Genomic DNA, 25,643 nt, shown 5'->3' with positions numbered 1-25,643 from the left:
ATGGGGCTACGTCCTCACTTGTAGCAGAGGTAAAGGAGAAACAAGATCAGGATCCCATCCTCCTCCGGTTGAAGGAAGTTGTTTACAAATAAGGGGTGATGGTTTTCACCAAAGGGGGAGATGGTGTGTTGAGATACCGAAGTAGATTATGTGTACCTGATGTCAATGATGTTCGAGAGAGGATTATGGCTGAAGCGCATAGTTCCAGATACTCTATTCATCCAGGCTCCACGAAAATGTACCATGACTTGAGGGAAATCTACTGGTGGAGTGGGATGAAAAGGAATATTGCGGAATTTATTTCTAAGTGCCCGAATTTCCAACAGGTGAAGGTTGAGCATCAAAGACCATGTGGTTTAGCCCAAAACATAGGAATTCCAGAATGGAAGTGGGAGATGATCAACATGGACTTTATTATAGGCTTGCCGAAGTCCCGAAAGCAACATGATTCCATTTAGGTGATTGTGGATAGAATAACGAAATCAGCTCACTTCTTGGCGGTTAAGACTACTGACACCACAGAAAATTATGCAAAGTTGTATATACAGGAGATCGTCAAATTGCAGGGGTCCCTTTGTCTATCATCTCAGACAGAGGAGCTCAATTCACTTCCCAAATTTGGAAATCCTTTCAGAAGGGATTAGGTTCGAGGGTGAACTTGAGTAAAGACTTCCATCCCCAGACAGATGGCTAAGCAGAGCGCACCATCCAGACATTGGAAGATATGTTGAGGGCAAGTGTGCTCGACTTTAAGGTAAATTGGGATGATCACTTACCTCTCATAGAGTTTGCATACAACAATAGCTATCATGCAAGCATTCAAATGGCTCCTTATGAAGCTTTGTATGGGAGGAGGTGTAGATCGCCCATTAGGTGGTTTGAAGTTGGTGAAGCCGAGCTGATTGGGCCTGACCTTGTTCACCAAGCCATGGAGAAGGTGAGAGTTATCCAAGATAGGCTAAAGACAGCCCAAAGCCGCCAAAAATCTTATACCGATGTGAGGAGGAGAGACTTGGAGTTTGAGGTGGGTGATTGGGTGTACTTGAAAGTATCACCCATGAAGGGTTTCATGAGGTTTGGAAGGAAAGGGAAGCTTAGTCCTCGATATATTGGTCCTTACCATATTTTGAGGCGGATTGGGGGTGCTGCTTATGAGTTGGAGTTACCCTCGAAGTTAGCTTCTATCCATCCGGTATTCCACATTTCGATGTTGAAGAAGTGCTTAGGCGATCCTTCATTGGTAGTTCCCATTGATAGTATTGGAGTTAAGATAGCTTATCTTATAAAGAGGTTCCGGTCTAAATTCTTGATCGCCAAATTCGCAAATTGAAGAACAAAGAGATCGCCTCAGTCAAAGTCCTATGGAAAAATCAACTTGTTGAGGAAGCCACATGGGAAGCGAAGGAAGCCATGAAATCTAAATACCCACATCTATTCATGCCTATCGATAATAATGTTAGAGGTAATGCCCATTTCCTTGACTTGAATTCGTTTGCGTATTATGAGTTTGATTGGTAAATTGTTTGAGAAATCGATTGGTTGATTGACTGAATTCTTATTGTGATTGGTACTTCGAATCCATCCATGGGTACTCGTCATTCGAGGATAAATGATCCCAAGGGGGAGATAATGTAACACCCCTCAAAATCTTTCCCCTAGGATTCGGACCTTTCTTGTATTCATGTAGGGTCGAAACCAATTATTTAGAAATGTGTGCTTAAATTAAGATGATTCCCCAAGTAATTTAAGAGTTTTGGAGGTGATGTGGGGTCACGTAGGACCCCTAGGACCAAGCTAAGTCCAAAAAGATTCATCGTGACTAAACTTGAGGAGGAGTTCGCATGAGGGTTCACTTCTAATGACCCTATCTTTTGATATATGATGATCTGGATGGCCCACAAAATATTAAATCAAAGGTCATCGAGTCTTCTTTCCAACGCCACCAAGAATGTGAATTTTGGAGTTCAGAGTCGAAAGATACGACGATCCTAAGACGAACTAGCACGATAGGAATTTCATTTTTGGCCAGGGTTACAACTGCTGGGGAAATGGCCTTGGCGCTGTAAGGGCGCGACGCACCACTATCGCGCTAGAAACATACCTCAGTAGTTTGGTCCTTGGCGCGACGCGCCACTAAAAGTTGTGCAGGGTTTTTCAGGCAAAATTTCCAGAACCCAGAAAATATGGCCTTGGCGCTGTAAGGGCGCGATGCGCCACTATCGCACCAGAAACATGCCTCAATAGTTTGGTCTCTGGCGTGGCGCGCCACTATGAGGTGTGCAGGTTTTAGGCGTAATCGGCCTGGCGCTGCAATGGCGCGACGCGCCACTAGCGCGCTATGTGTATTTTCGCCTATTTTTCAGAACTTTTAAGGAGGGGCAATTTGGGAATTATTCCAAATTATATATGTATCAGCCTTAGCACATTTTGGGATCATTTTCAATCCCTCACTCTCTCTCTAAAAGCCCTAGAAACCTATCTCTCTCTCTCTCTTCTTCTTCTTCTTCTTCTTCATTTCCAACAAGAAGAGTTCCAAGAGCTTCAAGGTTTGAGTTCTTCATTGAAGACCCAACCACAAGGTTCTCTTCAAGTCTTCACTAAGGTATGTAAGGCTATCCAAAACATGGGTTGAGTCCACCCATGTGCCCTATTCTTGCTTTGAGGTTAGATGTTCATGAAAATGGAGTTTCTTGGTATGGTCTAAGTTTAAATGAGTTTTGTCCCCTATTTATTTGATTCTATATGTATTGATGTTGTTGAGTCAAGAAGTTCTAAAAATGACCCTTTATGTGAGTATGAGTTGATAAAAATGAGTTGTTAAATATGTTCTATTGATCTTCTTGACTATGTAGATTTTGATAAAGGATGTTATTTTCTTTAAAATGTTGCTTATTATAAAAATATAAATTTAAAATCTTGAAATTGTGACGAGTCTCAAAGATTTCTCATATGGATGGAGGAAATGATTGATTATATCTAGATGTTGCTATATATGTGCATTTAAATTTCTTTTGAAGATATGATTGAGATTAATCGGATAGTATGATTAGAAGAGATTTGATTGTGATAGAGTTGATGAGTTGACAAGGTTGTAATGAGACTTGTCGATGTGATTTGATTGAGTTTATTGGATGGAGTTTTATGAGCATTGAGTCTTGGGAGGAGTATCGAGCACCGAATTGGGCAAGAGTATAGTCCATACTCGAACCCAATAACTGCGTCGCCAAACATTAATTGGTATCTGGTGATCCAAATTGGTATCTAACCTCTTTCACTCTCTTGTTCCCAGATGATTAACATACGTTATAATGGTGTAAGGCCCGTAGCTCCAGTAGATCTAGAGGAAGAGCCTGTTGTCCAAGGGAGAGGTCGGGGTAAAGGCATGAGAGGGAGACATAGCAGGGGAAGGTGGAGAGCAACACCTGCCATAGTAGAGGTTCCGATTGAGTATGTGCTAGTAGGCGAGGCCGCCCCTTCTGCTCTCCAGAATAAGTTAGAGGGAGATGTAAAGACTGGAGAGGAAGTGGAGAATACTAAGCTGGAGGAAGACACCCAAACTAGGGCTACGAGTATTATCCCTTTGGACCCTATACTATCCCAGCACATCATAACTTTCTTGAGTAGGTTGGCTGGCACTAGAGCTATTCCCACCATGCCTGCAGCACCCGCTCCTGTAGCTCCCCTATTGCTGCAGCAGCTCTGCTAGCAGATGAGGTGATAGGAAAAGATGCCTTCTTTAAACCACTCATGGTTCTAGTGATGACCGGTAATGAGCATGACTTGCTCACCAGGATCCTAAAACTTGAAACACCACTCTTCCATAATATTAAGAATGAAGATTCTTATGAACTTATCCTTGATTTCTACGAGAGGTTGCACAAGCTGGGTATAGTGCACCAACACGAAGTAGAGTTTGTGATATTTCAGCTACTAGGTGAAGCAAAGAAGTGGTGGAGGGCTTATGTAGAGTGTCATTCGACAGTGTTTCCCCCACTTACTTGGGTTCAGTTTCATGCCTTATTTCTAGAGACATATGTGCCTCGTACTTTAAGGGACAGGAAGAAGGATGATTTTATGGCAATGGAGCAGGAAGGGTTATCAATAGCTACTTTTGAGGCCAAGTTTCATGCGTTGTCCAGGTATGCTACTCAGCTGGTCACTATAGAGGAGGAAAGGATCAAGTTGTTTGTGAAAAGGTTGAAGCCTGAGTTGCAGGTATTGTTCGTCTATATGACTTTGCTATTCAGGAGTTACAATGAAGTCAAGGACTTTGTGAAAAGGTGGAAGGTGTAAGAAGAGATGGGAAGGACAAGGCTTCGGCTAAGAAGCCCATGAGCACAAGTAATTTTCAGGGTTCCTATTCTAGAAGGTCAAGCAGGATGGTAATTGCAGACCGGTTGATTTAGTCAGCGCTTCCCGCTTCTACTAGCAGTTTTTTAGGTACTCAAGAGCAACATCCGACCAATGAGGGTCAGAGAGCATCATTCCCAGGTAGCAAGCTGTCTTTTGATCATAGCTATTTTATTTGTGGAAAGTCGAGACATATACGTAGTGAGTGCCCTCACCCCCGAGGGACAGTTTCAGCACCCCAGCAAGTCCGAACAATAGTACTAGTGGCTGGGGGGAGCAATGGTAGAGGACGTCTACATGGTGGGAGAGTAGAAAATCGAAGAGGTCGTGGGAGCCAAGGTAATGGTAATGCAGGTCGAGGAGTAGTCCATCTAGGCAGGGAGGTAGCCCATCAGGATGACGGGGCTTAGTTTTATACATTTCCAAGCAAGACCGAGGCAGAAGCATCTGACAGAGTGATCACAAGTACTATTCTTATCTGTGACCAGATGGCTACTATTTATTTGATCCGGGTTCTACTTATTCTTACGTGTTTGTGAAATATGCCTTGGATTTTGATTCACTATGTGATATATTAGATGCCCCTGTTCATGTTTCTACCCCTTTTGGAGAATCAGACATAGTCACCCATATGTATCGTGCTTGTTCTGTAGTGTTTATGGGATACCAGACTTGGGTGGACTTCGTGATTTTAGACATGACAGATTTTGATGTGATCTTAGGATCACTTGATTTTCCCCTATTTTTGTTGTGCTTAATTTTAATACAAAAACTGTGGCTCTAGAGATCACGGGGAGGAAAGGGTTAGAGTGGGAAGGGGTGTACAAACTTAAGGCAGCTAAGGTCATATCTTTTCTACAAGCTAGAAAAATGACGGGGCAGGGTTGTTAGGCCTATTTCGCCCATATTCAAAATGTGGATGTAGAGTCTCCTTCTATTCCAGTTGTGTGTGAATTTCTGAAAGTATTTCCTTCAGACTTGCCTTGTATGCCTCCTGACCAAGCTATAGATTTTTGCATTGACTTAGAGCCGGGAACTCGTCTAATTTTCATTCCTCCATATCGTATGGCTCTGACAGAGTTGAGAGAGCTTAAGGCTCAGATCCAGGAGCTTCTTGATAAGGAATTCATTTGTCTCAGTGATTTTCCTTAGTGTGCTCCGGTGTTGTTTGTCAAGAAAAAGGATGGTAGTATGAGAATGTGCATTGATTATCGACAACTGAATATGATTACCATCAGAAATAAATACTCTTTGCCTCATATTGATGATATTTTTAATCAGTTGCAGGTGCCTCATTCTTCTCAAAGGTTGCTCTCAGGTCTGAGTATCACCAGTTGAAAATTAGGCATGAGAATGTACCCAAAATAGCTTTTAAAACCAGGTATGGGCCTTATGAATTTTTGATGTTGTCTTTTGGGCTAACCAATGCGCTTGCAACCTTCATGAGTTTGTCTTCCCAAAACATCCAAGACAATTTGAAGATAATCTGCATGTTCATGTTCACTCATTGAATATACCAATATATCATCTATAAACACTATTACAAACGAATTCAGAAACGGCTTGAAGACCCCATATCATTCAATTAGGTAAGAATAACTCCATGACCAATGGTTGCCAATAACTTAATCACATAATTTTTAGAATAGAGAGAAGTTGAGAAAAATATGTGACAAATCTTACAAATATTTTGACAAATCTAAGAGACTTAAGACAATGAGATTTTTTAAATTTTAGTAATAAGTAAAACATACAACAAACTCAACGGCAATTAGACCAAACAAGTATAATTTTTCTTTAACTTAAATTATTTAATTAGGTAGATTATATATAGACTTAATCAGCACGTCCAACTCACAATAATTAATAATTTAAAATATTTTAAAATCATATAAAAATTTGGAGTTGTGTCATATAAATTACTATTATATAGAGAAGTCTAGAAGCAGGCACATCTTCATCAACATATAAGCTTCTTGTCGAGGACATTTATATAATTTTCATACTTCTTTTATTTTAATTTATTTATTTTATTTTTATTAGTCTTTTGAATATTTATAAATTACGTAAAAAATCATATAAGTCACAATTAGTAACAATTTAAAATATTAAAAATATAAAAGACATAAGAAATTTGATTGATTTTTAAAATTTTATTGGTGCCACATAAACTGGGATTGAGGAAATAACATATATTATTTAAAAATGACGTAAAACGTTCTAGAAATTACAATAATTAACAATTTCAAATATTTAAAATATATATAAATTTTAGTTGACTCGTGAAATTTTATCTTTGCCACGTAAATTGAAACATACAGAATAATTTATATTATTTAAAAATTATATAAAAAGTATTATAAATCACACTAATTAATAAAATTTCTATAATTCTCTAATTTTAACTATGTCATATCTAGTGTTATGTAATGACATTAATAAAGTTTATACTACATAGAATGTATTATTATGAGTCAGTTCCCGGGATAAGGGATCTCATAGAATGTATTACTATTTACATTAGAGATAAGTGTCAAAAACGTGATTAAATTAATTTTTTTTTGAGTTTCATATCTAAACTATTAGGAGTGTGAGTTTCATCCTAAACTATCACTTATTAGTTTGAGAAATACGCATCTCTCTTTTAATCCACTCTCATCATAGTGTGTGTACTACACTATCTCTTTTATTTAAAAATATTAATCACATTACATTCTACATGGACAAAACATTCCATCTTAACAAAAATTAAATAAATTATTAGAATTAGTTAGAATTAAGATTAAAGTAATACTATTTCCTGCCCAAAAAAAATTATAAAATAAAATATAAATATCTTTCTTACATCACTCCACCACTTTCCTTCACCATACCCCCACCCCAACCCACTCCACCCCAATTTTTTAGTTTTATTTTTATTTATTAAATTTCTTTTATAAAAGTTTTTTTAAAAAATTCTTACTTCATCTCCTCCCAGGCCCCCTCACAAATAATAATTTAAATATTTTTATTTTTACTTGCCGCAAGATTTTTCTTAAAATAAATTTTTTATTTCTAATATATTCGGTACGCAAGTAGAAAAAATATTTTTCTAAAAATATATGTACATATTTCACACAAAATAAGAAAAATATTATATATATATATATAAATTAAGATCGAAGAGTTAGATGGATTGGGTATGATTTTATTTTTTAAAAAAATAAAAATAATAACATTTTTTTAGAAAGGAGTGGGGGAGGAGGTGAAGTATGGATTTTTAAAAATTATTTTATAAAAGAAATTTAAAAAAATTAAAAAATAAAAGGACGGGGATTGTGGTGGGGGGTGGAGTGCGTGAGCAAAATATTTTAAATTTTATTTTTTAAAAAAATAATTTCTTTTTAAAAAAAGTAATTTCTTTTATAAAAATATAATTTCTTTTTTTTTGGAATAACAATACTTTAATCTTTAACTTTTAACTAATATGAATAGTTTATCTAATTTTTGTCAATGTGGATATTTTATCTATGTACAATGTCATGTGACAAGAGTTTTTCAAAAAATAGAGAGAGGAGAGAGAGTGTATTACACACACAACTGATGTGTGTTTGTTAATCTAATAAATAATAGTTTAGGTATGAAACTCATGCATCCAATAGTTTAGATATAAAACTCAAAAAAAATTATATGTGTTTTTGACACTTATCTCTTTACATTATTATTAGTCCGGTTCTCATTGAATGCTTTATAACTTTTAGTAATTCCTGGCTTTTATATTTAGAGATAATTTATACTCTAGTAGTCTGGTGCAATTCATAAAATTACGTTACATAATTTAATCAAAATTTTCATTGATTACTTAAGTCGATCTAATTTCATGATAACTCTAATTTATAGGACTTGAATCTTTTGTGTTTCTTTTCGGCTGTTTTACTGTACATCTTTTTTCAGCACACTGTTCTTTAAATTAATAGTATTTCTATTGCAAGACAAACTAACTGAATTTTTTAATCAAACTCATCTAACTTAAATTGAAATATTGATATAATTTTAAGTAAAACTTTGATATAACTTTATCAAACTCACCTAAAACTTTTGATTTATTTGATTATAAATAAAATAAAAAGAAAATGGGCGAGTACAAATCAATACATATGAGGTTCCCCAGTTGACATTAAAAAAAACTTATTTTTGCTATATATATAGTTGGGAGGTTCTTACATATATAATTATAGCCTTAGTTGAGTTGTGTAAAAAAGGGTAGTCCGGTGCACTAAGGCTCCCGCTATGCGCAGGGTCCGGGGAAGGGCCTGACCACAAGGGTCTATTGTACGCAGTCTTACCTTGCATTTCTGCCAGAGGCTGTTTCCAAGGCTTGAACTCGTGACCTCCTGGTCACATGACAACAACTTTACCGGTTACTTCAAAAATGGAAATTGAAATCTTATGCTCATAAAGCCATGTTTACTTACTCCTCTTCGCCTTCAACGTTACAAGCTCTCTTTAAATTTCTGAAAGAGAACACGTATCTATTATTTTTTTCTTTTGTAATTATAATAATTCCAATTACGAAAGTAATTTAATGTGTATATATATAAAATAATATTAAATTTATACATGGAGTATAATTTTTCAATGAATCATGAATGCTAAATTTTACTCTCAAGTTTGGTTATTCACTTAATATAAATCGTACAACATGTATGCTTAAAGTGATTTAGTTAATTTGTAGATGACATTTTAGTCCTTTGAGTCTGGTTCTAAATTTTGATAAGTAGAAATAAATAACTTTTTGTGCATATTTTATTAATTCATGATTATTCTGACCTTTTAGCCCTTTAACACAGCCTTGTAGTTGGAAAAAAGTGGACTCATTTCTCATTATAACAGTAGGTTGTAGCTGACAAACTTTTCTCTTACATAAAAATAACATATATACAATATTATATTATAATAGGTCGTAGATACCCTCCTCCCCACAGTAAGAGGCAAATATTTTATTATTACATAAAATTGGCGAAACTTGAGAGATTCATCGTACTTATTTAGATTATTTAGCCTTGTTGGACATGAATTCAAATCATAATTTAATTTTATAATTTGTGAAAACTATTCAAAAAATTTAATTTTTATATAATATTATCAAATGAGCCAATTATAATTTATAAACAAGATATTTAAATTTTAAGATGCTGAATTACTAAATCATATATCTCCTCTTATCATTTTTCTTTTAATTATGTATAATACAAATATTCAAATATACATATACCAAAGTTCAAATTTTCTTTTTTTGTTTTCTGCAAATGAAAATGACGTTTAATTAACTAGGGCCCGCGCAATCACGGGTAAGCCCTCTAATTTATATTTGTCCAGTTGTGGGATAAGATTCCCCTCCAATAATTGCTGGCTTTTTTATTTATTTGATTACAATTAAGATAAAAAGTAAACGGGTGAGTAAAAAATCAATACATATGAGGTTCTCTAGTTGTCATTAAAAAAACATATGTAAAACTTATTTTTGCTATATATAGTTGGGAGGTTCTCACATATATAATTGTAGCCTTAGTTGAGTTGTGTAACAAAAATGAAAATCCAAATCTTATGCACAAAGCTCATAAAGCCATGTTTACCTACACCTCCTCACCTTCAGCATTACAAGCTCTCTTTCTTCGATCAAATATCTGAGAGAGAACATGTATCTATTGTTTATTTCTTTCGTAATTCTAATAATTCCAACATCGATGAACGACTTGAGCAATCCCTTTCTAAGGTATTAACTCATATTTATCCAGCTGCAGGAAGGTACAATGACAAAGATGAATATTGTTCGATTTTGTGTCTTGATCAAGGTGTTTCCTACACTAAGGCCAAGGTCAGTTGTATGCTTGATAATTTCTTCGAAAAAGCACGTAACGACTTAGGTCTTGCAGCTTTATTTAGGCCACATGTAAACAAGAATATAAATGAAACTAATTTCATGGTTTCACCAATTGTTACTATACAAGTAACCAAATTTGAATGTGGTGGCCTAGCTATATCAATCAGTACTTCACACCCTGCAATGGATGGTTTCTCAGATTTTCAATTTGTTTTTGAGTGGGCAAAAGTGTGTAGAATGGGGACTCCGATCGAGGAGATTAATTTTCTAAGCTTCGATATGGGTAATATTTTTCAGACAAGAGATATATCAGGAATTTTCAAGTCGACTCAAGTACCAACTATACAACAAGATATTGTTTCTAAGAGGTTCATCATTCATGAGGCTAATATGTCAAGGCTCAGAAAAAAATGCATTGATGAATCAGGTGGAGCGTTGACTTTTCAACCTTCAAGGGTTGAGGTTATTACAGCACTCCTATGGAGGGCTTTAATCCGCGCTACAGCAAACATAAACGGGTATTTCAAGCCTTCTCTACTAGACTTTCCAATGAATATGCGTTCCAAAATTACATTTTTACCTCAGGTGAAAAATCCTATGGGGAATTTTATGATTGGTGTTCCAGTAAAATTCATACCAGGAGAGACCAAAATGGAATTGCATCATTTCATAATATTAATCAGAAATGCAGTGAATAAAGTTATTGCTTCATGTATGAAAGCAAATTCACCAGATGACATAGTGTCAACATTGGTTAATTCATATAATGAAAGTTTTCGATCACCAAAGTGGGGAGGTAATGAAGAAGTTGACAAAGTCATGTGTACAAGTGTGTGCAGGTTCCCTGTGCACGATTCTGATTTTGGTTTGGGTAAACCAAACTTAATATTTTTTGGTATGAAAGATACACAAATGTTTTGGTTGTATGATTTTGGACTTGAAATTTGTGTGCAAATGGACTTGAAGGAAAAATGTGTGCCGTTATTTGACCGCGATGATGATATTAAAGATCTCACATTTATATGTGATGCAAAACTTTAATTTCATTATGTTATTGGTACTTGTTTTGTTTGTACTTTTTTAGTTAAGGATTGTTTGGCACATGCATATGAAATTATGATTTGAAATTGTTAGTATCCCGTGTTTAAATTATTAGATCAGAAATGTAAAAGAAGTAAAATATTATTCCGAGCCCACAAGGTTTTGGTTACTTCCTCCGAGGATAGAACGGAAATATGTTTCTGTAATAGAGGAAATGAAAACTATAGAACTCTAGCAAACTCAACAAACGAAGCAAATATACGACACTTATATTTTATTTAAAAACAATGCACAAAAAAAAAAGAGAAGAATTTCAGATTTTCATTGTATTTAAAATTATAAATCAGAGGCATGGCCTTCGAAATTATAGAGAATGAAAAGATGAGATAAAGAGGTGTCATTCAAAAGGTATCTTTTTTATTCAATCCAAAAAATGTCTTTCTTATTTTCCATTTACACCTCAAATATCCAACAGAAATAAAATTAATTTGGACCAATATTGTTCTTGAACCAAAGACAAAGACCTCTTACTGAATCTTTTGAGCTTGCTCTGAAGAATCCACGTTGGATTACCTATCTCCTTCTGATTTGCATTTGATTTCTCTTCCTTGTTGGCAACTAACAACTGTCTTACTGTCAGACCCATTACTAATATTATTTATTGTTGTCATAAGGAAGGGCAGTAAATTTCAAAAAACACAGCTCTATAGCCTTCGCATACTTTTTCTCTTATTCTAATTATTAGGGCTGTTTAAAATCGAATCAAAATTGTTAATTTGAATCGAAAAAAAATTATTGATTTATCGATAATGGGTTATTGATTTAGCAGTTTCGGTAACGATTTTGGTTTTTTTATTATCGGATTATCAATTTTTATGTTATGACGGAAGGACGCAAATCCAAAAACAGAGATCTTCGAAATTCGAATTGTTCCACTATAACAATAAAAGGGTTACAAATATTCTCCTAAATGACTACACAACAATTTTCAAGCAAGGGAAAACAATAGCTATATCAACAAAAGTAATAGGAAGAAAACCACTCAAATGAAAGCTACTGTTAGGACCTAAACTGGATGATCTTCAAATTCGATATGCACCGTTCAAATCAAACACTAAGATATTCGAAACACTCAGTAAAATATTCAGCCCGATCCAACGGTTAATGGATTGGTAAACGCAATTTGAAGGTTTCTAGTCGGAGAGGCAAAACTGTTGCGGAAAACACCCTATTCTTCTCTCTTCTCTCTTGTTTAAAGCTCTTTCAAAAATCTCTCTTATGTATCTAATATCTCTCAAAGACACTACCAATGAGTAATTGCATAATTCTCTCAAATTATCTTATTTATAGAGTGGTCTTTTTTCCTAAAGTCAAAACCAACTCCAAATAGGATTATAATTCCAATCCTTTTCCAAATAGAATTGGGAATCAAATTAGGAGAATTATTTCAATCATTTTACAAATAGGATTAGGCCGTGGGCCTTTGGATGGAACATGAGCCATTGCCCAACAGACTCCTCCAGTCAAGGGGCCAAATGAACTTCAAGTGAAGGAACTCTTGACAGGCTTCAAGCCTGTCACTGTTCTACAAAACTCTTATTTTTCTATGATCACCACTTTTGTAAGCATATCTAAAGGATTGTCATCAGTGTGTATCTTCTCAACCTCAAATAATTTCTTTTTCACGGTCATTCTAATCTAATGATATTTTCTACTAATATGCTTATACTTAGAATGAAAGGTGGAGTGCTTGGTAAGATAAATAGCACTCTGATTATCATAGAATAAGATGAACCTTGACTTCTCAAAGTCAAGATCTTTCATAAATTCCTTCATCCAAAGTAATTCTTTGGCACCTTCAGTGATAGCAATATATTCGGCTTCTGTGATGGATAGAGCTATGCACTTCTGTAGTCTAGATTTCCAAGAAATAGCTCCCCTTGTAAAAGTGATCAAATAACCAAAAATGGATTTTGAATTGTCAAGATTCCTCCCAAATCAGAGTCTGTGTAGCATACAAGTTCAGGCTTGCCACTACCAAAGCACAGCTCCATATCTGAAGTGCCCTTCAAATATCTTAGTATCCATTTCACTGCATTCCAGTGTTCCTTTCTAGGATTAGAAAGAAATCTGCTAACAGTACCAACAGCATGTGCAATATTTGATCTAGTACAAACCATACCATACATCAAACAACCAACTGTAGAAGAGTATGGAATACATGACATCTCCTTCTCCTCTTCATTAGTAGATGGACTCTGGATCGTACTCAACTTAAAGTGTTTAGTAAGAGGAGTACTAACCACTTTTGCTTCTGTCATATTAAATCTCTTGAGTACCTTCTTAATATACTGCTTTTGGGATAATGATAACTCTTTCTTTCTATCTCGATAAATTTGTATGCCTAAAATTTTCTTTGTTGCCCCCAAGTTTTTCATTGCAAATGATTTTCTCAACTCCTTCTTAAGGAATACAATTCTAGATTTATTTCTGCCAACAATCAGCATATCATCTTCATAAAGTAGTAAGATAAAAAAATTATCATCAGAGAACTTCTAAAAGAATACACAATGATCTGAAGAAGTTTTTTTGTATCCTTGATTTTTGATGATAAATTCAAACTTAAGTACCACTTCCTTGGAGCTTGTTTCAAGCCGTACAAGCTCTTTCTCAATTTGCAGAGATAGTTTTCTTTTCCTTTAACCGTGAAACCTTCAGGCTGCTCCATGTAAATTTATTCTTCTAAATCACCATGAAGAAAAGTAGTCTTGACATCCATCTGCTCAACCTCTAAATCTAGACTTGCAGCTAATCTTAGAACCATGCGAATAGAAGACATTTTCACAATAAGAGAGAAATTTCATCAAAGTCAACTCCCTTTCTCTATCCAAAACCTTTAACAACTAACCTCGCTTTATATCTAGGTGAAAATGTATGTTGCTCTTGCTTTACTCTGAAGATCCATTTATTTGTCAAAACTTTCTTACCTTTGGTAACTCCATTAACTCATATGTGTCATTCTCATAAAGTGACTTCATCTCATCTTTCATGGCTTCTATCCACTTATCTCTATGAGTATCTAGCAGGACTTCATCATAATCTTCATGTTCTCCCATGTCAGTCAAAAGTATATGCTCACTAGGAGAATAATGTGATGACTTTAGCTTCTCCTTAATAGAACTTCTATAAGAGGTTTCTGAAGCATCTGGAGTAGTCATTTGAATATGAATTGGTGGATGATCAACCATAACATCATTACTATGAGCATCTTCAAGTTCTACACTCTGATGATCATTCTGATCTTGATCCCCATCGACATTAGTATCTTGGATTCCTTCATGTGCAAAAGATATGTCAGTACTAGGAACTGGATCAACATCAACCAAGATCTCATTAATTTGAGAATCTATTTTATCAGTCTTGTTAATATCTTCAATTGTTTGGTCTTCAAAGAACACAGCATCACGACTTCTGATAAGCTTCTTATCAATTGGATCATAAAAGTGATATCCAAACTCATCTTGAACATAACCAATGAAGATGCACTGCTTAGTTTTAACGTCTAGTTTTGATCTCTTATCTTTTGGAATATGCACACAAGCTTTACACCTAAAGACTTTCAAGAGATCATATGAGACATCCTTTGCAAACCAAACTCTGTTTGGAACATCACCATCCAAAAAAATAGTGGGAGACAAATTAATAATATAAACAACAATGCTACGTGTTTCTTTCCAAAAGGAATTTGGAAGCTTAGCCTCTGAAATCACGCATCTAACTCTCTCAACAAGAGTTATATTCATTCTTTCTATCAATCCATTCAATTGAGGCATCTTGCGATGAGTCTTTTGATGATGAATTCCTTGCGCTTTGCAGTAGTTATCAAAGGGACCAATATACTCACCACCATTGTCAGTACGAATATATTTTAATTTCTTTCCAATTTGTCTCTGCTTGAAACTCTTCAAACACATCAAGTACTTAATCTTGGGATTTTAAAGTATATACCCACAACTTGCGAGAATGGTCATCAATGAAAGTTGCAAAGTAAAGTGCACCACCTTTTCATTTTACTTTAAAAGGACCACACAAGTCAGACTGTACTAGCTCCAGTAGTTCAGACTTTCTTGAAGGAGGATGACTATGAAAAAAAACTTTTTTTTATTTTTCAGCTAAGCAATGAACACATCTTTTCACCTTTGCTTATTTCACACCAGCAAGCACATTCTTCTTATCCAAACATGTGATCCCCCTCTCTCTCATGACTGAGTCTCTTGTGCCATAATTCTGACAAAGTTAGAAGTCTCACTTTCTACCAAATTTATAGAGTCCCCAAGAATTGATCTGTGTGTCACTTATAAATTTGAATGCTTTCTTCCTCGAGCTACAATCAATGAGCCTTTGGTGAGATTTAATTGGCTATTAAACAAGTCATTATGGTAGCCATCATCATCTAGCTGTCCTATAGAGATCAAATTCAAAGGAATGTCTGGAGCATGATTGGCATTCTGAAAGACTAACGTTGTACCAAGATTGGTCTTCAAACAAACCATATCAACACCAAGCATCTTAACCTCACCGGCATTACCCATATTTAACACGCTAGAATTAACATGAGTATAAGATGAAAAGAAGTCTTTTCTCGGTGTGACATGCGATGTAACTCCAGAATCTACTATCCAACTTGTATCTTGAGATACAAAATTGATGACGTTTTTATCACAAGCAAAGAGAAGGTCATCTCAGACGACAACAACAACACTATCTCCATTATTTTCTTATTACAAAATCTTTTAATATGTCCTTTCTTTCCACAATGATGACATAAAATATTTTGATAGTTGGATCTTGAATTGCTTCTACTTTTACCTCTATTTCCCAAACCTCTTGTTTTACCTCTCCCTTGATCTTTTATAAAGAAAATGTTTGAATGTGAGGATGTGCCTTGAGATCTTCTTCTGACTTGTTCATTCAACACACAACCTTTTGCATATTACATAATAACCTTACCACCAAAAGCAGAATTTATTAAAGAAACTCGAAGAGTTTCCCAAGAATCTGGTAGAGTATTAAAAAGCCAAAGTCCTTGTATTTCATCATCAAAATTGGCACTCATTCCTAAAAATTGATCAAGAATACCTTGAAAATTATTTATGTGATCAAGAATAGGACTGCCCTTTTTGTATTTAAAGATCATCAATTGCTTAAGCAATAAAAACCTTTTATTACCAGTTTTTGAATCATAAAGCGTCTCCAACTTTTTCCACAATACTCTAGCATGTGTCTCATTCACAATATGATTGAGAACATTATCTTCAATCCATTACCTTATATATCCACATACTTGTTGGTGCTCAAAATCCCAATTTTCATCTGTCACATTCTTAGGTTTATGAGCAGCGAAAATGGGAAAATGCACCTTCTTCACGAACAGTAAATCTTTCATCTTACTCTTCCATATGTTGTAGTTACTTCAATTTAAATATACCATCTTTCTCATATTACCCTCAATTAAAAAATCCTTGATAGACAACCAAGGTGTCATACGGAAGCTAGCAAAGCAAACCTCGAAAGACCATGAGTAAGAAGACAAATGAGAAATATACCAAAAGAGACACAACCATTTAATGCAGTTCGGTCAACTGACCTAAATCCATAAGAGGAGATGAGAAATCCACTATAAATATGAGAGTATAAAATTTTGAGAGAAATAACCTCACACAATTCACTAGGAATACAAAGAGGTTCACACAAGTGATAATGTATCACATGTGTCTCACAGTTTCTCCCCACACACAAAACTCTCAAAGCCCCTTAAGGACTACATTGTGAATGTTATCATGTTAGAAGGAATGAGCCTATATTTATAGAGTAATAAATATTTTCCTATAAAAAAAGGACTAGTCAAATATGGAGATATTGTGTTTTCCTTTTAGAAAAAGAAAAACCGAATTATACTAGGAAAGTTATGTAAAATACCCAACAATTCTCTCTCTTGGCCTGAATTTCCGACAAAATAAATTTGGTCCTCCTTCTTTACATAATTTTCAATAGATTGCATCTCAATCTTCAAAATCTCCTCTGTAAAATCTATATCTCGACACAGAAAACTTCTCTGAAAAACTTCTCCAACAAACTTCTCCGTTACTTTCAAAAAAGGTTGCAGCTAAAATTGAACCCGCCAAGATGAACATCCATTTTTAATATTGCTCTGATACCACTTGTTAGGACCGAAATAAACATGTGTCATACGGAGTCTAGCAAATAAAAACTCGAAAGTTCATGAGTAAGAAGACAAACGAGAAATATACCAAAAAAGACACAATCATTTAATATGGTTCGGTCAACCAAGCTACATCCACAAGAGTAGATGAGTAATCCACTATAAATATGAGAGTACAAAATATCAAGATAAATAACCTCACACAATTCACTCAAAATAAAAAGAGGTTCACACTAGTGATAACATATCACTTGTGTCTCATAGTCCCCCCCCTCCCCACAAAACTCTCAAAGACCCTTAAGGATTACATTGTGCATGATATCATATTAGAAGGAATGAGCCTCTATTTATAGAGTCATAAACTTTTTCCTATAAGAAAAAGGACTAGCTAAATATGGAGACATTGTATTTTCTTTTTAGGAAAAGAAAAAGCAAATTATACTAGAAAAGTCGAGAAAAACACCCAATATTTTAACATTTTGAGGTTTATCGTAATAGGTTAACCAATAATCCAATAGTAAATCAATAAATTGTATTTATACCATGTGGTATATTTCTTGATTTAGGATTTAGTTTCATACTTTTATTTCTGGTTGCCTCAATCATTGAGCATTAATTTGGTAAGAGAGATTGTCACACCCCGGGAGGGTATCCTAGATGTGGCCGGCACTCAAAAATTATTACGGGCTCCGAAGTGAATCACTTGACTTGGTCACATCCGCTCATTCATTCAATCAGCGGAAGACTTAAAATAAAGAGGCAAATGGATGGGCAAATCCAATCAACACTCTAACTCAAGGAACAAAGGTCATAGGCCAATATATCACTCCAATCTATGTCATAAGAGTAGTCTGACAAGAACAATGCAATTCTCTTCTTGTATTTTCTTCACTTCTATTATAATACGTTAGTGGCCTACTCTTGTCAGACTACTCTTATGACATAGATTGGAGTGACGATCAAACTTTGGGGATATTAAGAGTTTGATTATGTTATTCACATATTTCGTTATATTGAGATTTTATTTTTGCTTTATTTCTACATTTATCTATATCATCAAATTTTAGACTGACTTGTCTTGGTGGGATAAGGCAAGTGTCATCACACATGTGTTTGTATTGTGATAATAGCAGGTTGAGAAAAAAGTGTATATGGAACCCTCATAGTATTAGAAGGCATATCTTGAGCCCTAACACTTGCCCCTTAATATGTATAGCAGGCTCCTTTCCTAGTTTAAATTTTAGTTAGTGGAGGCAGATTGTTTGCATCAATTCTAGTGGGAACCTCAGTACTTGCAACATTCCTTTAACTGAACCTACGCTTCGGAGGTATGATCTAAAATACGTGAACACACAAATTAATAGAAATTTTATAGAGTTAGACTCTATCGAACGAACTAGAGTATGAAAGAATGGTAGTATCTCCTAATATCTTCACTATTATAGAAGTGGCATGCTTCATATATATAAGAAGGACTATACTAGACACGGCTTCATAGACATTCTAGGAAATTTAAACTAGGTACTTTGATATCAAGTTTTTCATGCCCCGGGCCTATATTCTGGACGTGGCTGATACTCAAAAATATTTTTGATCTCAAACGAATACTTGGCCTAGCATTCTGCTAGACCAGAAGACTGAACAACTTATGCAAAAGCTTTATAAAATATGAGCATCATAATGATTTAAACAAATCAAATCATTTCAACAACTCTATCTAAAAGTCTAAATAATAATAATAACTGAGTTTGAAAACATCTAAAAATAATGACTTGACTGACTCATCTAACTCATCTATAAAGTCTCTACTAAAATATAGGTATCGGTATAAGATCACCGATTACCTGAATACTCTACTATAAATGTCTACTAAATACTGAATAAGATAGATAATCTGGAGCCCTCTAAAAGCAAGGAGGTCTCACCAAATGCTGATCGAAAAATATCCTAGTGAAGCCTCTACGGGCAATCCTCAATACCTGAATCTGCATTATTTAAAAATGCAACGCCATATAGCATCAGTATGTAAAATATAAAGTATTTAAAATAGTAAAATGAAAACAACTGACTAAACCACTGAATCAGTAACTCTGAATATAGATTTAAATAAAGTCAACTGAATAGTAAAGCATGTAAGTGTACTTTAACAACAAAGTTGTATAACTGAGATATACGTAATAATAGAAAATACTAAACATAATACAACTTTATTTTTCTTGAGGAGTTTCTTTAATAGAGAACCATCACGTGAGCTCATAATGATATAATGGACAAGATCGATAAAATGGAAGAAATCTCCCATGCTTAAGACATGAAAATTGGAAGGGCTTGCCCACGTTGCCTTGACTGGAAAACCCAACCACTATACTTTCTTGGCCTCTCCCCTGCAACTTGAAAAATTATAATAGAAGAAGAAATCATTGTGTAGAAAGTCGTGCTTTCTTTCTCCTTCATCATTGTTATGTAAAAGGAAAAGAGCGAGAAAATGACTTTTAGGTAGTGGCCTAAGCGCTAAAAAGTGAAACTCAAACTAGCTTAACACATACAAGTCAAACCTTAGTTTTCGGAGTTTGAAAGAGAAGGGGCAGATCCATCCTATACCTTATCAGGGTAACAACAAAGCTTTACAACTGAGATATATGTAATAATAGCAAATACTAAAAATAAGATAATTTTATTTTCTTGGAGGAGTTTCTCTAACAGAGAACCATCACGTGAGCCCCATGTTGCCAGAGTCGTCCTATACCTTGTTAGGGTAAAGAACGAACTTAACTAACATATCCAATTTTTAAGCCCTTACCAAGAGCTGTCTGAGGAGACGCTCAAACCAACGACACAATTCTATCCTATGTTGGCGGTGCAGTTCTAGAGTTTGAATTACCTGAACTCTTATCTAATTCAGTGCTCAATACTACTCCCAAAATAATATAATAATGCTCAATAACTATATGATGTCCCATTTTAGAAAAAAGTTCCACTTTAAGAGAAAATTGATAATCTTTGTCTTAAGTTAATACTTAGAAACGATTCTTTATAACTGTACTGAACTTGTTTTAAAATACTATTCTTTTATAAAAAAAAATTGATTATACTTTCTCGAAACTGAGCTTTAAAGCTAACTATGCTTTTCATTTTAAAAATAATGCACTTGAAGTAATTCATGCTTCCTTAAAACACTTTCAGAAATACTACTTTAAGACTTGAAATTTACTTTACTCATGAAAACAATCTATAAGAAATAGTATGTCAAGGTTTTCAAATAACTTTTAGCCAAATATAGTTCATGTAGTATATTAAGAGTGAACAATAATCAACAACACCAAGCCTAGTATAATCCCACCATGAGGGGTTTGGAGAAGATAGAATGTACACAGACCTAACCTCCACCTTGAAAGGTAAAGCGGTTGTTTTTAAAAGACCCTCGGCTCAAGAAAGGAGAACAAGAGAGGGAAACAAGAAAAATAGGACAAAGGTCAGATAGAACCAAGCATATCGAAAACAATATGAAAATAAGGAATAATGAGAGCGAGAAAGTCATGGTAGGACAGTTCGGGAAGAAAGGAGCATTAACTACTATAGATAAATAAGCTAACCAAATTATACCAGCCTCACAAATATAAGCAGCAATCAAATGCAGAAATGGTAATAGACAAATGAGCAAAACTACGACTACTATGGTGAAAAGATAAGCCACTTAGCCTTCTATCTTAATCTGATTCCTCTACAGTCTCCTATCTAAGGTCATGTCCTCTGTGAGCTGCAACTGTATCATATCCTATCTAATCACCTCTCCTCAATACTTCTTCGGCCTCCATTTTCCCCTCCTGAAATCATCCATAGTTAACCTCTCGCACCTCCGCACTGGAGTATCTGTGTCTCTCCTCTTCACATGTCCAAACCATCTCAGTCTCGCTTCCCGCATTTTGTCCTTCACCAATGTCACTCTCACCTTGTCTTATTATCTTCATTTCTAATTCTATCCATCCTAGTGTGTCCACACATCCACCGCAACATTCACATTTCTGCGACTTTCATCTTCTGAACATAAAAAATTTTGACTGTCTAACACTCTACCCCGTACAATAAAGTCGGTCTAACCACCACTTTGTAGAAATTGTATTTGAGTTTTGGTGGAACTTTCTTATTACACAACACTTTAGAGGCGATGTGAAACATCATCGTTGATATCCTCATCTTCATGTATAATAGACCCAAGATACTTGAAGCTTCTTTTCTTTTGAATGACCTGGGTACCAAGCCTCACTTCCCTGTCAACCTCACGTGGCAGGCCACTGAACCTGCACTCCAAGTATTCTATCTTGGTCCAACTCAATTTAAATCCTTTAGACTTCAATGTTTGTCTCCATCCCTCCAGCTTATCGTTAACTCCGTTGCGAGTCTCATCAATCAGGACTATGTCATCCGCGAACAACATACACCAAGGCACCTCACCTTGTATTTATCTCATCAATTCATCCATCACTAGGACAAATAGAAACGGGCTAAAAGCTGATCTCTAGTGCAACCCCATCATAACAGGGAAGTGCTCTGAGTCTCATCCTACCGTCCTTACCTTGGTCTTAGCTCCATCATACATGTCCTTAATCGCTCTAATGTACGCCACAGGTACACCTTTATCCTCCAAGCATCTCTATAGGACCTCTCTTGGCACTTTGTCGTAAGCCTTTTCTAGGTCAATGAATATTATGTGTAAGTCCCTCTTCCGCTCCCTATACTGCTCCACCAATCTCCTTACAATATGAATGGCTTTTGTAGTCGAGCGCTCCGGCATGAATCCAAACTAGTTCTCTAAAATAGACACACCTCTCATCGCCCTCATTTCCATCACCCTTTTCCACACTTTCAAAGATCATTAATAATATGAAGTACGAAATCTTTATAATGAAAGCAAAAATCAATAATAGGAATATGGAGAGAATTTCAAACATATTAAATTTGGGGGAAAATATTCTAGGTTTGATCTTGCTAATTGAAATTGTAGATGTAGGGAGTGAAGAAGAACTTAATCCCTCATTATGATAGTCTTACATACCTGAGAGAATAAGAGTTCTTGAAGAAAGCTTGATTGAGAAACTTGAAATCATAGGTTTGTTCTTTTTGTATTCATGTTCTAAGCTTGGGTAGAAAGATATAAGAGTATTATGAGGTAATACTACGATATAATCTCCAATTAGGTATTAAAATATTGAGGTTTAGGCTTAGGAAGAATGGGAAAAGACTAAAATAACCCTAATTAAAAAGCTGTCAGAATAAAACTTGGAGGCTTTTAGAATTAGATTCTTTAACACTAATCTTAAAATCTTCGCCCCTACTCAATAATTAATACTTGTCTCACTTTTTCTTAGTTCTAAAACTTTCTTTTCACCCTTGATTATTTATCCCAAGTCTTTAAGACTATTGGGCATTTGGACATCCGATGTGGAATCATGATTTCAAATCAGTGTTTAGACATACTATTTGAAATCATGATTTCAAATCTCAAATTCTCCAAAAGCAGAATTTGGGATTTCAAATTGTGATTTTTTTTAAATGTTAGTCTTGACTCATAAGTTCATATTTTGTAAAAACAAGACCCTTTATTTTAAATTTTGTAAAAATGAACTCATGCTCAGCGTGAAGATTTTGTTTGTACCCTATAAAGGGTTATATATATTAAAAAGTAACTAATTACTAGTATTGTTTATTAGTGAATTTTAATAAAAATATGTGTATGTAGAAGTTTGTAATCGCAAACATTTATAGTTAAAAGGGATATAGAGATATGTGATTGATCAGTGCGGCACCTTAGGACATACCAATATCTTGTTTATGAACTATGGTTTACTCATTTATTAAGATTGTATAAAAACTGAGAAAATTTTGATAGTATTCATAACTTGTTGGGTTTTTCATATTATGAAGGGAAAAACAACTTAAGAAATCCAAATTGCATATACAAATAAAACTTCAAATTCAAACTAATCTTATTTCAAATCATGATTTCATATTGCATGTCTAAACAAAAATGACAAACAAAACAATTTCCAATAACAGAATGAAAGTAAAATAATATCAAAGATTTGCATCACGTATAAACGTAAGAGCTTTGATGTCTTCATCACGATCAAATAACTGCATATAGCTTTCCTTTAAGTCCACTTGCACACCAACTTCAGAATGAATATCCGTATCATGCAACCATAACATTTGTGTATCTTTCATACCAAAAAATAGTAAGGTTGGTTTTCCCAAACCAAAATCAGTATCATGTAAAGGGAACATGCACATACTTGAACATAAAACTTTGTCAACTTCATCATTACCTCCCCACTCTGGTGATCTAACACTTTCATTATATATATTAACCAATGTTGACACTATTTCATCTGGTGAAGCTTTGGCACATGAAGCAACAACTTTATTCACGGTATCCCTGATTAATATTATGAAGTTGTGCAATTCCATCTTCGTCTCCCCTGGTATGAATTTTATCGGAACATCGATTCTAAAATTCCCCATAGAGTTGTGAACTTGTGGTAAAGATGTTTTAGAACGCAAATTCAATGGAAAGTCCATTAGAGAAGGCCTAACATATCCATTTATGGTTGTTGAAATGTGGATTAAAGCCCTCCAGAGGAGTGCTGTAATAATTTCAACCCTTGAAGGTTCAAAAGTCAAAGCTCCATCTGATTCCTCGATACATTTTTTTCTAAGCCTTGACATAGCAGCTTCACGGACGATGAATCTCTTAACAATAATATCTTTTTCTATAATTGGATCGTAGCTTGACTTCAAAAGTCCCGATATATCTCTTGTTGGGAAAATATTACCTAAATCAAAGCTTAGAAAATTAATCTCCTCGATGGGAGTTCCCATTCTGCACACTTTTGCCCACTCAAAAAGAAATTTAAAATCTGAGAAACCATCCATTGCAGGGTGTGAACCACTGAGTGATATAGCTAGGCCACCACATTCAAACTCGGTTACTTGTGCAATGACAATTGGTGAAACCATCAGATTAGTTTCATCTATATTCTTGTTTTCATGTGGCCAAAATAAACCCGCAAGACCAAGGTCCTTGCGTGTTTTCTCTAGGAAATTATCCAGCTTACAATTGACCTTGGCTTTAGTGTAGGAAACGCCTTGATCAAGACAAAGAATCGAACGTTCATCTTTGTCGTACCTTCCTGCTGCTGGATAAACATGGGTTAATATCTTTGAAAGGGATTGTTCTAGTCGTTCATCGATGGTGGAGTTGTTGATGAAATTATTATTTGCATAGAAAAGAACAAATGGGACATGTTCTTTTTCAGATAATTGGTCGAAGAAAGAGAGCTTGTAACGTTGAAGGTGAGGGGGAGTTGGTAAAGATGGCTTTATGAGTTTGGTCCATAAGATTTCAACTTTTATGCAATCTTTTTTGTTGATAAATCCTATTTCCATTAGTTTGGTGGTATGACTCAAATGGAAAAGAAAGCAAAGATAGAGAAGTGAACAAGGCTACAAGAGGTACAATTGTTCCTTTGTAACCTCCCAACTATATATAGCCAAAAAAAAAAAAAGGAATTCCTTGATTATATTCTGTTAACAAAAGAATTTGGATGTCATAAAATGAAAATATGTTAATGTTAATAGATTCAAATAATATCTTTTAACATAATTTGGTATGACTCAATGAAGTGATAAAAGTATTTTGACCGTGAATAGATTTAAATAATCTCTTTAACACAATCTGACTTGACTTAATAAAGTGATAAAAATATTTTGACTTAGAATAGATTCAAATATTAACTTCGAACAAAATTTGATTTGAGTTAATGAAGAGATAAAAATATTTTGACCGTTAATAGACTTAAATAATATCTTCAAACCAAAATCTGATTTGAGTTAATAACGTGATAAAAAAATATTTTGACTGTGAATAAATCCAAATAATATTTTCAAACATAGCTTCGTTTGATTTAATGATTTGCTAAAAACATTTTGACTGTGAATAAATCTAAATAAATTTTTCAAACAAATTCTGGTTTGAGGTAATACAGTGATAAAAATGTCAATTTTGAAATTTCAAAATGGATGTTTCCGGTTAAATTACAAGATCGTACTGAATAATGTATAGCACTCACTCATTATTTGAATATAAAAAAAGAAAGGATTCAAAATTGT

At 34.7% G+C, this 25,643-nt stretch overlaps 2 protein-coding genes across 2 annotated transcripts; one reads left to right on the top strand and one right to left on the bottom strand.

The window, feature by feature from the left end:
* Window positions 1–9,817: 9,817 nt before the first annotated feature.
* Window positions 9,818–11,346, top strand: LOC129870314 (acetyl-CoA-benzylalcohol acetyltransferase-like). Its single transcript, XM_055945048.1, has one exon. The coding sequence runs from the start codon at window positions 9,920–9,922 to the stop codon at window positions 11,252–11,254; it is 1,335 nt and encodes a 444-aa protein (XP_055801023.1). The 5' UTR covers window positions 9,818–9,919; the 3' UTR covers window positions 11,255–11,346.
* Window positions 11,347–23,549: 12,203 nt separating this feature from the next.
* Window positions 23,550–24,920, bottom strand: LOC129905015 (acetyl-CoA-benzylalcohol acetyltransferase-like). The gene has a single exon (XM_055980415.1). It carries the CDS (start codon window positions 24,918–24,920, stop codon window positions 23,550–23,552), a length of 1,371 nt encoding a protein of 456 aa, XP_055836390.1.
* Between the last annotated feature and the right edge of the window lie 723 nt (window positions 24,921–25,643).

Source organism: Solanum dulcamara, chromosome 10 (genome assembly GCF_947179165.1).
Source record: "Solanum dulcamara chromosome 10, daSolDulc1.2, whole genome shotgun sequence".
NCBI lineage: Eukaryota > Viridiplantae > Streptophyta > Magnoliopsida > Solanales > Solanaceae > Solanum > Solanum dulcamara.
The sequence above is the reverse complement of the archived record's forward strand: the minus strand, read 5'-3'. Positions and strand labels throughout refer to the sequence as shown.